The sequence below is a fragment of the Hippoglossus stenolepis genome, chromosome 21, assembly GCF_022539355.2.
Source record: "Hippoglossus stenolepis isolate QCI-W04-F060 chromosome 21, HSTE1.2, whole genome shotgun sequence".
In the NCBI taxonomy this organism is placed as follows: Eukaryota; Metazoa; Chordata; class Actinopteri; order Pleuronectiformes; family Pleuronectidae; genus Hippoglossus; species Hippoglossus stenolepis.
This window is the reverse complement of record NC_061503.1, coordinates 9,241,667-9,259,338: the sequence shown is the minus strand read 5'-3', so window position 1 is coordinate 9,259,338 and position 17,672 is coordinate 9,241,667. Positions and strand designations below refer to the sequence as shown.

The window sequence follows — 17,672 nt, the reverse complement described above, 5'->3', positions numbered from 1 at the left end:
GAATATACATCTAAAAATCAGCAACTAAATAAGAAAATACATATACAAGCATAGGAAGCAAAACACAAGTTCAGGTGATAAGAGTACAAGAGCATAGTATCAGTAAATCGACTGATATAGGGTTAGGGTATGATAAATGATATGAAAATTGCAAAGTGTTTTAAGGTGACATGTGGATAGGATGACAATAAATATTGCACAGTGGGGTCTTATTTGAATGAGGAATGAAAGAAAGAAAGTAAGAAAGAAAGAATGTATTTATGTCCTTTGGTTTGTGTTTTGTTAAATTCTAAATATGAATAAGAACCTTGTCTGAAACTAGGTGTAGTCAAACCACTTTTAACATTATTTTTAACAACATGAGCATCTATCTAAAGAGACTCAAACACAGATCAAGGACTGTCAAATACTTTCTGATATCACCCGTTCGCTGAGTGTCTCAAGAAAAGATATTTTTAGCCCACGAACAAGTGACTCTTATTTGGTCTGGGATTTTAGATGTGCCTTGTTAAGATTTTCATTTTAATTATGCGTTTTGCTTTAGACCTTTGTTACAACTGGCATTGAAGCTCATGGGAACATAGTAAAAATCTATAAATCTGACTATAGGACTGTGATCATTGTTCATAAAGAGCAGAACTGTGGTGGCAGTGCTAAAAGGACGAATGGTATCAGGTGCAGAGAAGATCTAGTTTATTGTCACTGTACAAACACACAAACAGAAATAACTACAGTTTACACATATAGGTGTGATGCACATAAAAATGTAGAGGGGAGATTTGTAGTTGGTAGCGAGACGGCTAAAGGTCAGGAGGTCACAGACAACAACAGTGTCAGGTTTAGTAGGTGCATCAGGTGAATGGGAGGTTTCTAATAAAACGATTTGTGTATTTTCCTGCAGAAGAGTCAGTGTGTGCAAACCATGGACTGTAAATAAAGATGAAAAACATTCCACCTGCCCAAGAGTGAAGCAAGACCATCTAGATCGCCACCTGGTGGCAGGCTGCAGTACAGGTCATAAATCCCACCTCCTCTATGTTAGTGGATGGGACATGGACCAAAATAAAAAGTATACGTACAATACATTTTTCTAATGAAAGTTTTTTTAGGTAGTTCTTATCACACTGGTGAAACATCATGATTGACAGCTAAGAGACTAACCTGCGATTGGTCAACATTGGGTATCGGTGGGATCTTCATCTCCTGATAGCTACTGAACAGACTGTGGCACCAAATGCACAAGATGGCAGCGTTCATATGCAGGATATTTTGGCTTCATTTTCTGGATTTTGGGAGGAGGTGGAGAGGCATTGTCCATCTTTATTTACAGTCAATATTCCAAACATGCTCTTCAGGTGTGAAAATGATTATGTGTTTAAAAAAAACAAAAAACATGTTAAGCTAGATTTTGTCCACAAAGATTTTAAATTGTGTCAGATGTGTTCAGATAATGACAAGCAACATGCACAGTGAAAGAGTAACTACTTCTTTACGTCACTGAAACGTGTCAGACTTCTCACTGAGCATTTAACATCAGATGCAGCCTTTCTCCAGATCCTTGGCCGATATAGTTCTCAGAGAGCGAGAGGAGAGGAAGGGGGGAGGGAAGGGCATGGCGGAGGGAGGAGGGGACAGGCAGGGTGGGACAGAGATGATGGACGGAGTGTCTGAGAGCGAGCCGTAACCGGCTCTACACACATCTACTGCACTGGAGTTAACAGAGGCGTGAAAAAACACAGGGGGAGGGTCCATGGGGTCCGTAGATAAATCTGCAGACAGAGATATGAAACACTTTATTTGACACCTGTAGATATTTCCTATTTTCTCAAAGGATGAAGTTTTTCTGCTTGATCATTTTCTTCATTGTTGTGCAGGCAGATAGAATACTGCATGTGTATTTTTTTACATGTACAAAAAGCAAAACCCACAACAATTTTTTTCCATATAGCTACTTAGAATACAGTCATAAAAAAGTCATGCCCGTACCAGGAAGTGTGAATCTCAAAGAGCCTCCAACTCAATAAGGATTTAATGAAAAGCACGAATGTACCTGGGTCGTCATTCAGCTGGGTGTGCAGGTACTGGTGTTTGCTGTAGAACTTGTTGTAGATGCAGTAAACAGACGCCATCAGGGTGAACGTTCCCAGGGCCGCAGCGACGAACAGGCCCACTTTGGCATTATCTCTGTCTCCATGGCCGTCTGTGGAGACGCAAGCACATGGCAAAGACACGCAGAGTAGGAGTTATCCGCCTTCATCAATATGAACTTACTGTACTGTCTTTGTTTTGGCATGTGCTGCCTTTCTAAGATTAACACTGTGCAGGGTGGGTGGGGAATAAGCTTACATGTCCGCTTTGAATTTAAGTGAGTGGTTTCTTCTTTTCTAAGAAGGTCCTGTATGTGTGTTGGAGGAGGAGGAGCTGCCGGGGCCTGATGGCCGTTGATCTGCTGCTCAGACTGCAGGGTGCTCTGGGAGCTGCACAGTGGAATCACCAGCAGCACACACAGAGCTGCCAGGCCTGCCATGTGGGTACGCCTATAAATCATATACAGGTTACTTCACAAACAAAACAATTACCTGCATGGGGGCTGACGTACATCAGATTCTCACTACATGATTATCACAATAATTGTGAATCATGGAGACAACTTCTTTCATTCCGAATATTAAATTTTTCCAAGGCAGAAGGTGAACATTCTTCTTCATCGATCAAAATTTACGGGCTGTGTATTTTTGATGTGAGAGAAATGCTTGTTCACTTGGTCTCTTAATGCTCACAAATGATTTCCTGCACTTCACCATCATGTTTGTGGGTAATGTTTTATACCATAGTCACTTCAAAATTATGGAAATGTGCATCTGTTTATCAACTTCACAAGCAATCTGTATTTTTTAATTTTGCCTTTTGAGAGAAATGTAATGTATATTTTTGTCAAAGTAAAATTGAGATCTATTTATCTCCAGACGAGGGGAGGTTCTGTCAAACTGACTGATTCTGGAGATTCTCCTTTGGCCACATACAGCAGGTAACAGGGTGTTAAAAGCTTCAGAACAGAAAACGGGTTGATCTGTTTTCCACTCTCCAGGATGATGGAGGAGGGTCGAGGTTTTGTTCACCGTGTGGATTTTCCCCACTAGTTGTCAGCAGAGGACCCTGAGTGATGAAGCCTCTGAAATTGTTCCTGCTTCTACTTTTGTGGCTTGTCTGAATACGTTTTGTTTATCTGGAAAACAACACTTGGTTTCTGCTTCCACTCACACTACAAATCATCCTCCAGTGCAACGCAGCAGAAAACTTAAAGAATAATAATGTTTCCTGTCGCTTTAATTTTTAACTTCACTTTGTTTTGTCTCTTTTGACCGACATATTCCGCTGTTGGCATGTGAACAGATGTTTAATGCAAAATGATGGAGAGGAATTAAACTGATTTAAGAAGCATTGGATTATTTACATTAATAACATATCAATATTTTATATTGAATACAAGTATATCACAAGACCCCTAATCTGTACTAAAATTGACTTATTTTGAAAATAAGCATATACGCACATTCTAAGAACAGACTTTGCCAAGAGGGATCAGAAATTCACTGAGCCTAGCGTAAGTAGTTATCACCTCCATCATCTTTCAAAACATTACTATTCATAATTATGAGGAAAATCCTACCTGGCCCTGAAACCATTCACTGTTAAGCAAAGTTGTAACATTTAAAAAGCATCTTATTCATATAGTTTACCTGAGGTCGAAGCGAAGATGTCGGGTTTCTCTCAGCAGGGTGTTGGTCCTGTCCTCTCTGTCTCTCCACCTGACTGAGGTGAGACTGCATCCAAGACAACTGAACTCCCCGGACACGTTACATTTCCAAGGGGACCAGTGTTCTTCCACACGAGCGCACACTTAGTACCAAGTGACTTACACGAGCGATTTGTGCAGCCAGACAAAGGGTAGGAAAACTCTTCTGTGTGCACATTTTGCTTTGGCAATTTTGTTTGTACACCTTTAAAATATTTGACAGTAAATTTGTAGTTTGAACGGAAAGTAAAAGCAAATTACTGGAGGTCAGTGGTTGTTTGTACTGAGGTCTTTAAAAGTTGTTAAATGAGGAAAGACATCCAACAGAAAAATGACACAACAAATAATAGTGAAGGTGATGGTGCTCAGCAGAGAAACAACAGCAGCAGAGCTCCCTACTGACACATAACAGTACTGCTCCAGTCTCATCTGGATTTTTAAAAAGTGTCTAAAGCTGAATGTGCTCAATATGAAGTCCGAAAACTGTTATTCAAACAATTATTAATAAAATAAAATATCTAAGCATTGAATAAAAAAAGAATAAAACAATGCAGTAACCAGGAGGATTCTCTGGACAAATATATCAAATGTATGTTATTGTGAAATTAAAAGTATCTAGTAACATTGAATTATATTTCTGCTCTTCATTCAGTCGGCAGCGCTAATGGATACTCTCAAGGTAAAACATCCTCTTAAGTCGGCTGCTTTGAAACAGTTTTCAATGAGGGCAGTATATTTACCTGTCGTCTGCACTGCCCTGCAAGGACACGCACACTTCCCAAGGACTGATTGATAAGAGGGATAAACAAAGAGCCCACTGTATCCAACAGTCAAAATGTGTTTTAAAGCTAGAGCTACAATAAGTCAGCTGCTTTTCCACAGCCTCGCACGTTCTCAGGCCACCTGCACTTACGAACACACGAAGACCCAAACTAAAATCTACACCAGTCAAAGCAGGGATGACCTAGAAGTGTTTCCCCACATCAGGCACATTCAGGTACAACCTGTACAATCACACGTCAGTAAGAAAAGCAAATCCTCATACTGCTGCTGCACAACTTTCCCAGTGTGCAGACGGCAGGAGATGAAAGTGGTGAACTTGATTAAAAAAAAAAATGAAATGATCTTTTTCTCCTTAAAAGTTGCCAGTGGGTCCAGAGAGTCTGTGCTTGTGATGCTTCAATGAAAACTCTCTGTAAGAAACACTACAAAACTGTCATTTTCAAAGTAAATGTGTTGAACCAGAAGGCAAAGAGAAAACTGAAACTACAAACCCAAGCCAGCCTGATTTCTACAGCTACTTCAGTTAGTGCAGTTGTGATTTCACAAATATTTGCAACACCGACTGTTACTCAAGTGTTTCCTTTGCACAACTGCAATTCAGACACGCAGAACTCATTTGGATTTAGTGCCACCTTTTTGAAAAAGTAAGTCAGGAAAATTGTCAATCTGAGCAGTTTAAAATCATAAATTACAAGCTAAATCCACATTTGAAAAACAGATAGTTTAAATACAATATGATGCTGCAAGTTTTTAATTTAAAAAAATGACATTTTATATACACAGTAGCAGTGGAATTATATTACATTTTCTCAAAAGTTCATTTTACACAAACTAACTACAAACGAGATTGAAAAGTGAAACAATTTGATGCTGGAATGTTTTTGACAATTTGTTAATTTGGCCTCATTGAATCTAAAAGGCACTTGATACAGATACATTCAACAGCATTCAAGTTCATAAGGTCAATTCATTTTCATCGTAACCCACCGAACATTATCAAAACATTTAACTTCAGAAAAATGGCTGATAAAAATAGACTAAAGTGATCAAGGACTGAAGTCTAAAAATCATTTTGTACAACATTTTAAAACACTGAAATTACTTGATAAACAGTAACAGTTAAAGTATAAAAACTTTGTCTGGTTTGGCCTTTTAGTTTCTACTTAAACCAGAAAGAAAATAAAAAATAAAAATAAACAAAGCTTCATGCAAAATTGATTTACAAATAAGGTCCCACAGAATGTCTAAAACATTTGTTCTTGAGGAGACTCAATGTATTTTATACATATTTACAATTAAAATGTGAGTTTTCCGCTCAGTGTTTGTATTCCGTCACCCATTCAGAAAAGAAAATGTTTACAACAGTGTAGTGCTGCTAGTGTTTTGCTGCTACTGTCGAAAATCACAGACATTTTCTTAAACCTTAACTTTGTGATTAAATACAAGGAAGACACAGTGACGCTAAAATAAATAAATGTTTTGAAACAAAGTCAGAAACCGAGTTGAAATGAAAGTTGGATATCAACAGAGAATGTTACCATATGACGTGTGTAGGTACATCTGCATACATACAAGTAAATATGAAACTCAGGCCTCAAATGTGTTGAGCTGTAAACATTCTGTGTAACTAACACTGTACCAAATAACAGTTTAATGTCAACACAACTGAATTCGCCATCCTGATGTAACAGTCTCACTATCTGCTAATAAAAGTACTTGTGGTTTCTGAGCTTTGAGAAGAAAAATGTGGAGTAATAATATAACAGTTTCCTTTAACAGAATCTTTTCCTCACACTCATCAGCAACAAAAAAACAGCATCTGTGTGGTGCTACGGGCACTGTACGTAATGCTGCCTTACACACGGATACAGCAACGCTATAATCAACTATAATTATTACTATATTCGATTATAATGTAGTTTTCCTGTTTGATTTAAGGCCCCATCGTTTATATTGTTGTTACTCAACCCAAGTCATAACTGACAATCTAAAGCAACACATCTTTTACCATCAGTTTACTGTGCTGGGAAAAGTTCAAGATAGAAAAATAAAAACAGCACATAACAGCTCTGTAAAGTTCACATGGAGGAGGACATTGTTTACTGTAACACGTGATTTTGTCTGAAAGAAAATGAGGAGCAAAAGTTGGCTGTTTAGTTTCTGGGACATTCACTGTCAAAGTAAGATGTAGGAATTTCTCAAGTGATACGCTGCATCACACAAGAGAGCTTTTACAAAGGTTTAAAATGTTTTGGTTATTTCAGATGAATTCACAAGTGAAGCTTTTATACAAAAATAAAAATGCAGGAAGAGGATGTGATATCTTACGGCTTGTGCAGATTGTTTTTTGCTCATTTGGACCACAACTCTCTAAAAATCAGCAGTTGTTGGAAGTTCTACCGTTTGTTACCATACAGCAATACATGGTTTGTTCTGTATTTTCCATATTACACTCGTTTGGAATCTCTCAGTTCATTTTCAGTTTCCAGGCGGAGTGATGTAACCAGAGTGACAGGAAATGTGTAAACAGACAACAGGGTACAGGTGTTTGTGTTTCTCCCCTCAGAGAAAATAGACCAACCAGTTTGTTTAATACTGTCTCAATAGCTGATTCATCCCACCTCTTCACATCAGCTGCAGCCGTATTGGTTAATGATCATGATTCAGTGGCGCTCTAATTGGACACTCCTGAGAGTTATGGTATGAAACCTGCCCCACTTTAGATAAACGGTTGTGATTGCTTCAACCAGTTTGAAGATGGACGAATGTTGTTGGATCAACAGTATTGATAAAATCATCTGTATACGAGTGGACTTCATAAAAGTATAGAAAAAGGTTTTAAATATTAAAATAAGGAATTTTCTTTTACACACTGCAATAGTGTGTAAAATCTGTGTCATATCTGCACTGAAGAGAGAGATATGATTAAACCATCCTTGAAAATGGCCCACTGAATCTTTGACTGGGTGCTGAAGGTCATTTCCCACGAGTTCAATATTCACGAAAAGGAATCAGCGGTCCCATTCCTTTGGTCCAGTTGTGTCATGTCGGTCATCGGCGTCTCGAACTTGTCGTCCGTGCTAACAATGCTGTACTGACCATTCTCTGCTTCTCTGGATCTTTTCTTTGTCCTTTCCTGCAGGAGAGCGTGGATCAAGGCGACTGGCACGGGCATCATGGCAAATATGATCAGTAAGGCCAGAACAGCCAGAGCCCAGTCAGGGTACGGCAGGTGCTCCTCGGTGGCCTGGGAAAAGAATCACATTCATTAAACAACAACTTAAAGCAGCAACCTTAAAGATTTGTATTTAAATATATGTTTAAGTCGCTCACTGCCATATACTATTTATTTTATACATATTTTTAATTTTACAAAATTAAGTACTTGTACTTAGGTACTTGTGGCCACAGTCCCAGAACAACGCTGTATTAAGTTGCAGGTAATGTTAAAACTGACATGTGAACGCAGATCGCTAAATTGTCGTCTGTTGTCAGCCGATGTGTGAACTGATCATTTCCTTGTGCTGCAGCTTCACATTAAGAGCATCTGACCAGCAAAACACAAATTGACTTTTATTTGGTTATAGTAAAATGTGTTTGTCAGAGAGCTTATCACTATCGTCTACAGTGATACATCATCATAACAAGACACCAGTCATTATCTGCACTGTTTGACAGGGACTCAGAGTGAAATATTGCAGGGTGAAATGAACAGTTAGGAGCAGAACTAAAGAGCTGCAGCAACAGGCTGCTTCAACTCAGTGAGGTAACCCACTCCTCTCACTTTGCCATGCTGTGCCTTAAAATCAGATCGGTTTCCTCAAAGAATGATGGAAAAGGTCAGTTATTACACACACTTGTAGCTGCCAACAGTAATAAAAGTCGACTTGTGTTTTACCAGTGTAGTTGCCACACATGTGACCAAATCCATCAGGACTGAAATCTTGGAGATTTCCACTTTAAACAACCAGAACTAACAAATACTCTGCTTTACATATTCAATATGAACTGAGAAAAAGTGTCATTAATTATTTCCCTATGGAAGAAGGTGTGGAGAGAGCAAGAGACAGCTTGTTTTACTGTGACTTGTAGTTTGTGTAGCAGCTGTTTGCCTTGTTCAAGAATGAACATGTCCTGTGGCTGTGCAGACTAAAGATGTTTTAGATAGATGAGAAAAGTGTGTTCAGATTCAACAAAAACATAAACACTCAATTCTCCGTACCTTCTCTCGGTTCCATGCCATGTAAGTCGGTCGTGTGAGGACCATGCGAATGCCAGTGGCTCCCAGTAACCCCAGCATAGCAAACAGGCAAATGTATTTCCACAGATATTTGTAAATCACAGAGGGACGCCAGCCCAGCATTACCTCGATGTCGTCAAGGAACCTTCAAAAACAGAGAGTGGTCAACTTTCAGTTTTGAGTGAACAGATTAACTGAAAAACAGATTGAATTTACCCACAGTGTTAAAATAGAGCTCACCTATCGGCTCCGTATAACCAAGACACACTGAAGGTCTCAAAGACCACCACGATAATGAGGGGCAGAGTGGCAGAGTAGTCATCGAACATCATCACAAAGTAGTTCCCACTGCGCTGGGTGAAGAGCAGGCCAATCACAAAGCCAATGATGCAGCTGAAAACTGAAACCAAACAGACATGTCAGGGTAAAACATAATTTCTTTAGGAGAGATGATATGCAATCAATCATTATAATTTTTTCTGAATAACCTGGCAGGTCAAATTCTGCTTTAAGGTGTCAGAAATCAGCTAATTGACTGGTGGCTTGGTAGGAAATTATGTTTACGGATTGTTGTTAAACTCAATGACACGTGACGAGACACTGATCCACTGGCTGTAACTTTCAAGGCTGAGAGCCATTGTCCAATTTGTCCCATCACAGTTTCATAATGATCAGAAATGACATAAAGGATCTGTTTTGCAACGTTGCTTTATTATAGAGCCTGGCGCAACACACTTTGTCTTGCTCTCTGTCTCAAAGCGACGGTGTCCCATCAAATTTTACCCTCCTCTACAGACAGACTGATTTCACAATAACATTTGTAGATATCGCTTTTGTTTTGCATGTTGTTGCGACAAGCATACGGTTGTCAGCATGTCATGTCATGTGGTGTTGAGGCTTGCATATGTTGGGATTCTACACCTGAAAAGGCAAAACGAGTGGAACAGGTATTTACTTGTGAATTTGGTCTTGTTGTTGGCCAGAGTTTTGAAGCGGTCAGTGAGGGGAGCGAGGATGCCCTCCATCGTGCCAAACATCGTGCTGAGCCCCAAATTGAGCAGCATGAGGAAGAAGAGCGCTGACCAGAAAGGACTTCCAGGCAGAAGTGACATGGCCTCTGTGAAGGCAATGAAAGCCAGGCCCGTGCCCTCTACGCCCTGAACACAAAGAGTGCCAGCTTTAGTTTTTGTATACAATATACATAACACAAAAAATGGTAGTTAAGTGCTTTTTATTGACATTAGACCAAAAAGTCTTTACCTTCTGCATCTCTAATTCCAGGTCACAGTCTGTTAAATTACCAGGGATGTTATCTCCATGCTGTTTAAACCAGGCCTTGTAATCCTCCAGACTCACAGAACTGGGGGCAGAGTAGTTGAAGCTTGGCATCCGGCTTACGTCCACATGACTGTTGTGAAACTGTTCTGACAGCTCCTTCACATTACTAAGAACAAGACAAAAAGAAACAGATAAATATATAATTAATAACACGCAATGGGGTACAAAAGTCTGAGACCACTTTTCCCATTCACTTAAATGGAAATCAGTTTCTTCCACGCGCAAATCCTCCAAATTATATCAAAAAACTGTTTGCAACTGTCCATTACAAACACTCATATTTGTCCTGTAATTAAACCTACCTGACGACACACTTCATGACATTGCCTTTGGCGCGGAAGCCAAGCACAGCAAACACCACCAGGGTGGCCAGCACAGATGTGAGGAAGTTTATAGAGGAGACAGTGAAGGCATCACGGTGGCAGTTGTTGTTCCTTGGATTATAGGAGGAGTAGGCGATAATGGACCCGAAGCCGAGACCCAGGGCAAAGAAGACCTGTGTGGCCGCCTGCCGCCACACCTGCACGTCAGCCCAAATTTCCAGCTAAAAGGTATAGAAGGAACAGCGGGTGCATCAGGGAAATATGCACATTTGCTTCACTTCTACAAACTCAACCAGACATGTCATCTGCAGCTACCTTGGGATAGAACATGTAGCTGATTCCCTCTGAGGCTCCATCCAACATGAGTCCTCGGACAAGGAAGCAGAACAGAACCACATAGGGGAAGATGGAGGAAAAGTACATCACCTAAGAAGCAAGGAAGAAATATTAGATTAACAAGCACATACAAACATTACCAGTATTCCCAGTATACATCAGCTATTTGGTTTTGCATGTACACACAGGTGCTTTAGGGTAAAGGGAACTGCCGGGTGGACTGCCGCTTACAATTTATTTACTGAATTGCACTAATTTCTATAAATTTCATGTTGTTTTTTTCTTTTTGGCAAGCTGTGCTTCAGTAAAGACATGACGTTTACATTTCATATAGTTATGTAAACCATCTTTTTGACAGTTCCCTGCTGAATCCTACTAATTTTGCTGCTTTAACAACCCATACTCTGAGAGGACTGACGTTTCATTTAATCTCGTGTAAGCCTGCTGCTTGTTACACACCGAACATATGGCCCTTGCAATTGAGAAGTGCTTAAGTCAGTAATTGCGTGAAACACCTGATGTCAGCCAGAGTGGGATTAAACCTCCCCTTAGATGTTGAACTAAACACAAAACATGATTTATGCTCCAAACATGTTTTAAAGTTATATTTGTCTCATTGTCCCTTGGAAGTTGTGAACACCGACACCTGCTGTGACACTAGAGGGAGGCAGGACCCTTGCAAATTCAGTTGCTTTATGCTCCATGTGGTATACGATTGGGAATCCGCACATGGAAACTGACTGTATGCTCTACGCTATTCCTGAGTCCAACTTCCTGCTCAGCTCAATCTGCTCCATGCAGGTTCTGCGGTTTAAATTAATGAATGCACTTTTCACGTCCTTGAATAAATAGGATATTCACACTAGGAAAAAAGCTACACAGTTCAATACCTCATAATATTGTCATCAAGATGTGTTAAAGCGTCTTAAGAGCCTTGACTTTGTTCAATTGATTTAACAGTTTTTAATACTTTTAAAACCCCAACGACCTAGTTAGGGAAAACAAACAACCCAGTATTATAACAAAACTCACACAGGAAGTTGCTGTATGAAGTTGGGTCAACAACACTTAGGCTTAAACATTCCAGAAATTCCATCAGCCACAGTGATTTAGTAACTCTAAGCCCAACACATGAGTGGGATTAAACCAAACCGAGGATAACAACACAGGGCAGGAGTAAGTAAGGGCTCCCCTTTATATTCTATTTAGTTAATGCTCGCTCTTCTGCTCAGCTGGTTTCAAAGTCATCAACGTCATGGTAAGAAAAACTAAAGCAAACCAATTACACATTTCTCACAGAACTATCCCAATAATCTTCCACAGCACTATTTCAATTACACATATAGGTTTGTCCTGTAAATACAAACAAACAGATATATTTGATATCTGTACAATCATCAGTTAGATGCCACAACACATCGCACACTTGCCTTCACAGAGCTCTTGATACCCTTGAACATTCCCAGGCACACAATGGTCCAGGCCGCCAGAAGGCAGCAGGTGATGTAAGGGTTGAAAGAGGCTGGGTCGTCAATCGAGTCTGTAGTATCCAGAGCTTTGCGGTACCAGAAGTAAGACGTTGGGGAGCTCTTCTCACATTCTTTTACTGTTTAAAAAATAAAATAAAAGAGTATTTCTTACATGTGACACGCAGCTATACATTTTTTATTTCATAACTGCACATGTCTGGTCGGTTTTGAGTCATCATGTGTTGAGTGTTTACCTGTTACATTCCCCTGTTCTGGACACTGGCTCCAGGGTAAAGGGTGTTGGAATGAGTTCCCAAGATAGAAAATACTCCATGCGAGGATCACATTGTAGTAGAGCGCCACAAAGAAACACACCTGAGGATATTTGAGAACAAGATGATCGGGTTCATTAAATAAAAAGTATAGTTTGTTTTCAAATCCACAGTTCAAATCCAATTAACCATACATCAAACAAGAATGGCAGCCTGCAGGAAATAAGCTCACAATTTGTCCCTGTGTTCCCAGGTCACAGTGTTGAATCATGTCCAGAAAAGTGTTTGTGCAGAACAGTTCGGTGTCACAATGAAGTTGACCTTTGACCATTAGGATATAAGCTGTCATCACTTCAATCAAAGTAGATGTATGTATTAAATCTGGTCATAATTAGTGTATGAAATCTTGAGTTTTGAGAGGGGTCACAGGGATCTTGACTTCTGACCACCTAAATCGGAACACTTCATTAAAAAATAACACCTTTAGCCACTGCTGTAATAGTGGCTCAGTTCAGTATGAGGCCTTGTGGAAATCAAGTTATGACAACACACACAAAAAGGTTAAAAATAAGTGTAGCAGATTACACCTGATACAAGCGGCCTGCAGTCAAAACAGTCCTGTGACCTATGACTTTGAATAACAAGTCTATGTGGTTCTGCTGATGTGTTTACTGGAATGTGGTGACTCAGAGTGGCGCTCTCTATCAATGTGGATATCTGTGAGAATGATAGAGTGAGACGAGCCTCTGGACACTGATCTGAGCTCTGTGTGTTTGCTGAAGAGTTCTTATCTCTGGCTATGTGATAGGAGACTGTGGACATTGAGTGAACGGTGTGTGAATTCTGCTGTTCTAAATCTGTTCCTGTCTGGAGGCAACAACAGATAACAGCTGTTTGCAGATCTCAGGTTGATGTCTTGTCAACAGAGTCACTGTTCTGTCTGTGCTCAACCTGATCATTAAGGTGGATGTGCTTTACGACTTTCCCCTAATGGTCAAGATTATAAAATCAATAACGATAAAATAAATTGAGCTGAAGTGAAAATGTTTCCTGTCATCTCCCATTTCCAAGGCAAAGGCAATGTGAGGTATAATAGAAGTCAAAGGTTTGAGCTTTTAAAGGTTTCCCTGTCTTATGTTTCTATCTGCTTCAGAGGCTGAGAAATAAAGGTTTTCATTCATTTCAAGTTTTTCTATAACCCCTCAGGTTTTAGGAAGTCGTTTTCTATCAATTCTTTTTAGGTTTTAGAATATTTCTAATAGGATTTGTCAGTCTGTTTTTATTTGAGAAATATACCATTGCTCTATTGCCAGGCACATATTACTCATATAACTAAACTACAACTCAACTATTGTGCTTTTCCAGATGTTGACAAATGTGTTTATCCAAAGGAAACTTTCTAATTTAGCAAAAGTGTACAACACAAAAATAACTATTGGAATGCATGCAACACTATATATTGAACAGTCTAAGAGTTTTAGTGGGTGGGTTGAACATATATCAAAACTTATCTTACCACACAGCTGGAATAGCCGATCCCTGCGAGCCTGGGGGAGATGTACTTCCACACTCCGATGCTGCCCTGTCGGATGGCCTGACCGGCCGCCAGCTCCAGGAAGAACAGGGGAATGCCCACAACCATCATCAGCAGCACGTACAGCAGGAGAAAAGCTCCTGAGGAGAAAAGGTGAACAGGGTTCAGTTGGCAAATGAGCAAAAATTGCAAAAAGGAGAAGCAGATGCTTGTGCTCGTCTGTATATTTCTGTCCCACAGCAGCAGATTTATCATTCTGGTTACTCCTGCCTGTAATATTAGTTCTGTTGAAAATAGGCCTTATCCATCCTGCAGGGTCAATAATGCAGTTCTTACAGGTTTTTACATATATTTTTATATAAATCTCATATGACAACCGAAGACAAACTGGCTGCAAGCTTATTTTTCATTTTTAACATAAAACAACTTCCTATTGAGGAAGTAGGAACCAAAAAGCTGGAAAAAAAACATTACAGATATAAACAGATATATAAACCTAACTCTGGAAAATGTGACTACAGAGCAGTAGTGTTATATGTTGTATACAGATAGTTTAAACATCCAACTGCTCAGATGTGGAGGCTTACATTTAGGATTTCATGCATGGACATGCACTGTAACGCACATACAGTATATTCATAGTCTCTCTGATCACATGCAGATCCTGTGACAGCGACCTCCCCATCTCCCATGTGAGTACATACAGTATATTCTGCACCAACAACATGTGTGTTCAAATAGTTGGAACCGGATTTAACATGGGCAGCAACAATGGGGTCTCACCTCCTCCATTCTGGTGGCACAAATAAGGAAACCTCCAGACGTTGCCGAGACCGACGCTGAATCCCACCTGGGCCAGGAAGTACTCTATTTTACTGTTCCATCCGGCTCGAGCGGGAGGCTCCGATAAGGCCTGCTCGCTCTCCTCACCAGCGTAGCCATTGACATCTGACTCTGTGGTTCCTGTCACGTCGTCATCAGTTGGCAGAGGCTGCTTCTCCATCTGAAACAGGAAGATTTTATGCACCTGTCAGAGAGTCTCCTGTCAGAGTCTGACTCCTCCTCACTCCCCCGCTGACCTGCGCTCACTTTAAACTTTAACAACAAACACCATCACTGGTCAGACGTTGTTAGGACACAAACGGGACTGACGTTTACTTTGTGTTTGTTTGATTCGCTCTAGATTTTGAGAGACACATGTTTTAAACCTGCTACACAACATGAGATGTAACGTGACGCGCACAGTCAGGACATCAGGGTTAAAAGGAACGGAACGATCCGGAGCCCTGATTTCGCAGATAATGAGGTAGTGTTTTAACTTTGAACATAAATATGAATTCAGCAGGTTTTTATAAAGATCAGTTCTAAGTGTGATGATTAGAAAACATCAGAGGAGCAGAGTCGCTTGTGGACCTGTGGAGGATTGCGCCTCAGTGCAGTGGTGCTGCCAAAGTTTGCATGTTTTTGTAGAAAATGTTTTAGAGAGGTGTTCATTCAAATATATGGTGATTTTTTTTAGGCTGTTGTTGTGGTGCTGTTGGAGTAAAACATTGTACATCATAGGAATGGGGGACATGACCAAAATGTATATCATGATTAAAATGTCACCACAATAAATGTCACATTAGTATTTATTTTAGGTTTAAAGACGGATATTTATTATATTGTATTATTTTCCACTCCTTTTTATCAATGAAAATATATTGTGATAATAATTGATATTGTTTTTGATTTATATACTGATACAACAAGAGGTGTTGCTGATGTGTCCACCTCAGCTGTAGTAGTGAGTTACAGGACTAGCTAACTAGCATTAGCTTTATCCTGATAAACAATCACACAAACATCCTGTTACCACAACAGGTGTTCAAATACACTCTGGTTCTGGTCAACTGGGGTAAAATAATCCCAAACTAGACGACACGTGTCCCGTCATACTTTATTATAATCTATATTTCTCATCAATAATATAATCTACATAGTGATAACAAATGAAAACATGTGAAGTGTAACACACCACTGAGCCACAACGTGTGTGACTGGACTCACACAGGGAAAACACACAACACAAACACACACACTGACCTTAGCACCAGAGAATGTGGCGGACAAAGCCGCGGAGGAGGCACCGGAGGCGGCAGAAGGCGCGGAGCGGCTCCGGCGGTTCTGTCGGTTATTCTTCACAGGAGGAGACGAGCACGTGCAGCCGCGGTCTGTACCTTCACCGTGTTGTCGGTTGTCAACCACCGGAGTTATTCTTCAGTTTCTATTCATCAAATTAAACCAAAAAAAACCTAAACTCCCACGTTAACTTTAAACCATTACAATATATATAATTTAAACAGAACCGAAGAATACGATGAACGATGAATCCGCCAGATGATCCTCTCTCCTGATTGGCTCAGAGACTCAGCCTCTGCTTCCGCGTGATGCAACCACCCGGCTGCGTTCAAGTGCTGCGGGACAATACAGACGCAGCAGCATCCTGCAGCTATGAATACCTTTCTGTTTATCGTTAAGACCCTGGGAATCTGCAGTTGAACCCATTGACTGTATATCGTCACCTTCCTAAAATAATGGCCTCAGTCATTTTTTTGACAGAAATGATTTTTTTTGGCCTAAATCCTCTCCTCATGATGCTGGCCACCTCTGGTAAAACCGCCTACATCCTCACTTGAACAGATCATGGGATTCTACCCCTGTAGAATAATGGCCTATGTCAACAGTGTGACTTAGGCCGTTTTATTTTGCCAAAGTCAAAAGACAATGTGACTTTTACAAGCTTTTCAAGATGGCGGCTGCATCAAATAGAACAAAAATCGACCGAGCTGAAGTTATTTCCATGATTCAGGGCTCGTCCGCTATTGGTAAGTGATGAGGTTTACTATAATATAGGCTAGGCTATAAATATTGCATAGTTATTTAGTCTTTTTATTCAGTCTTTTTAGTCAGCATTTTAGTCAGCAATTTTCAGAATGATAACACATTTGTGACTGTACACCTCAAAGGGTTGAAATGTTTTTCCTTTTTGGTAGGAGATGCACTTGACAATTCTGACACCGATCAGGCCTCATCCACTGAAACTGACAATGAGGAAGTCGTTGAAGAGATGAAGCAGCATATACCAGGCCAAGACTCTGTTTCAGATGGAGCAGACAATACCTTAAACATTCCCGCTGATGTTGTTGAAGATGCCAAGCAGACACATCCACACCACGAAGAGGACATATCTGATGATGATGATGATGATGTCTTAAGCGATCCAGACTATACCCCATCCTTTGATGAGTCCTTTGAAGGTGTGATCAAAGACCATCCAGAGTACTGTTGGATGGTACTATTGTAGTACTATTGAACACAAAATAGTTACAGATAACTTCACCCCGAGAGTGTAACAATTGTGTTACATAATTGACAGACATTGTTATTAGTATGTCAATAGTCATCTATTGTCATAACCTTTTTGAGTAAAATTATTAATAAATATCATATATTCAATATTTGGTTAATTTTTTTGTGTTTTCTGAAAAACCAGAAAAAATGACCTGGGCCATTAGTTTAAGAGGGTGATGATATAAAGT

At 40.0% G+C, this 17,672-nt stretch overlaps 1 protein-coding gene across 1 annotated transcript; it reads right to left on the bottom strand.

The window, feature by feature from the left end:
- Positions 1 to 5,314: 5,314 nt before the first annotated feature.
- LOC118100274 (sodium-dependent neutral amino acid transporter B(0)AT2) lies at positions 5,315 to 16,844 on the bottom strand. The gene is made up of 12 exons (XM_035145186.2): positions 16,177 to 16,844; positions 14,875 to 15,094; positions 14,074 to 14,231; positions 12,540 to 12,660; positions 12,247 to 12,422; positions 10,796 to 10,906; positions 10,460 to 10,701; positions 10,080 to 10,263; positions 9,775 to 9,976; positions 9,060 to 9,219; positions 8,802 to 8,964; positions 5,315 to 7,826 (listed from the first exon to the last, which is right to left on the bottom strand). The coding sequence occupies exons 2-12, from the start codon at positions 15,092 to 15,094 to the stop codon at positions 7,578 to 7,580; spliced, it is 1,986 nt and encodes a 661-aa protein (XP_035001077.1). The 5' UTR covers positions 16,177 to 16,844; the 3' UTR covers positions 5,315 to 7,577.
- Positions 16,845 to 17,672: the final 828 nt, after the last annotated feature.

Coding starts and splice junctions, on each gene's coding strand:
- LOC118100274 (XM_035145186.2), bottom strand. CDS start 15,094: ATGGAGAAGCAGCCTCTGCCAACTGATGACGACGTGACAGGAACCACA. Junction 12,661..14,073: donor TCGGCTATTCCAGCTGTGTG/GTAAGATAAGTT, acceptor AAATATCCTCAG/GTGTGTTTCTTTGTGGCGCT. Junction 10,907..12,246: donor GTATCAAGAGCTCTGTGAAG/GCAAGTGTGCGA, acceptor CTTGCTTCTTAG/GTGATGTACTTTTCCTCCAT.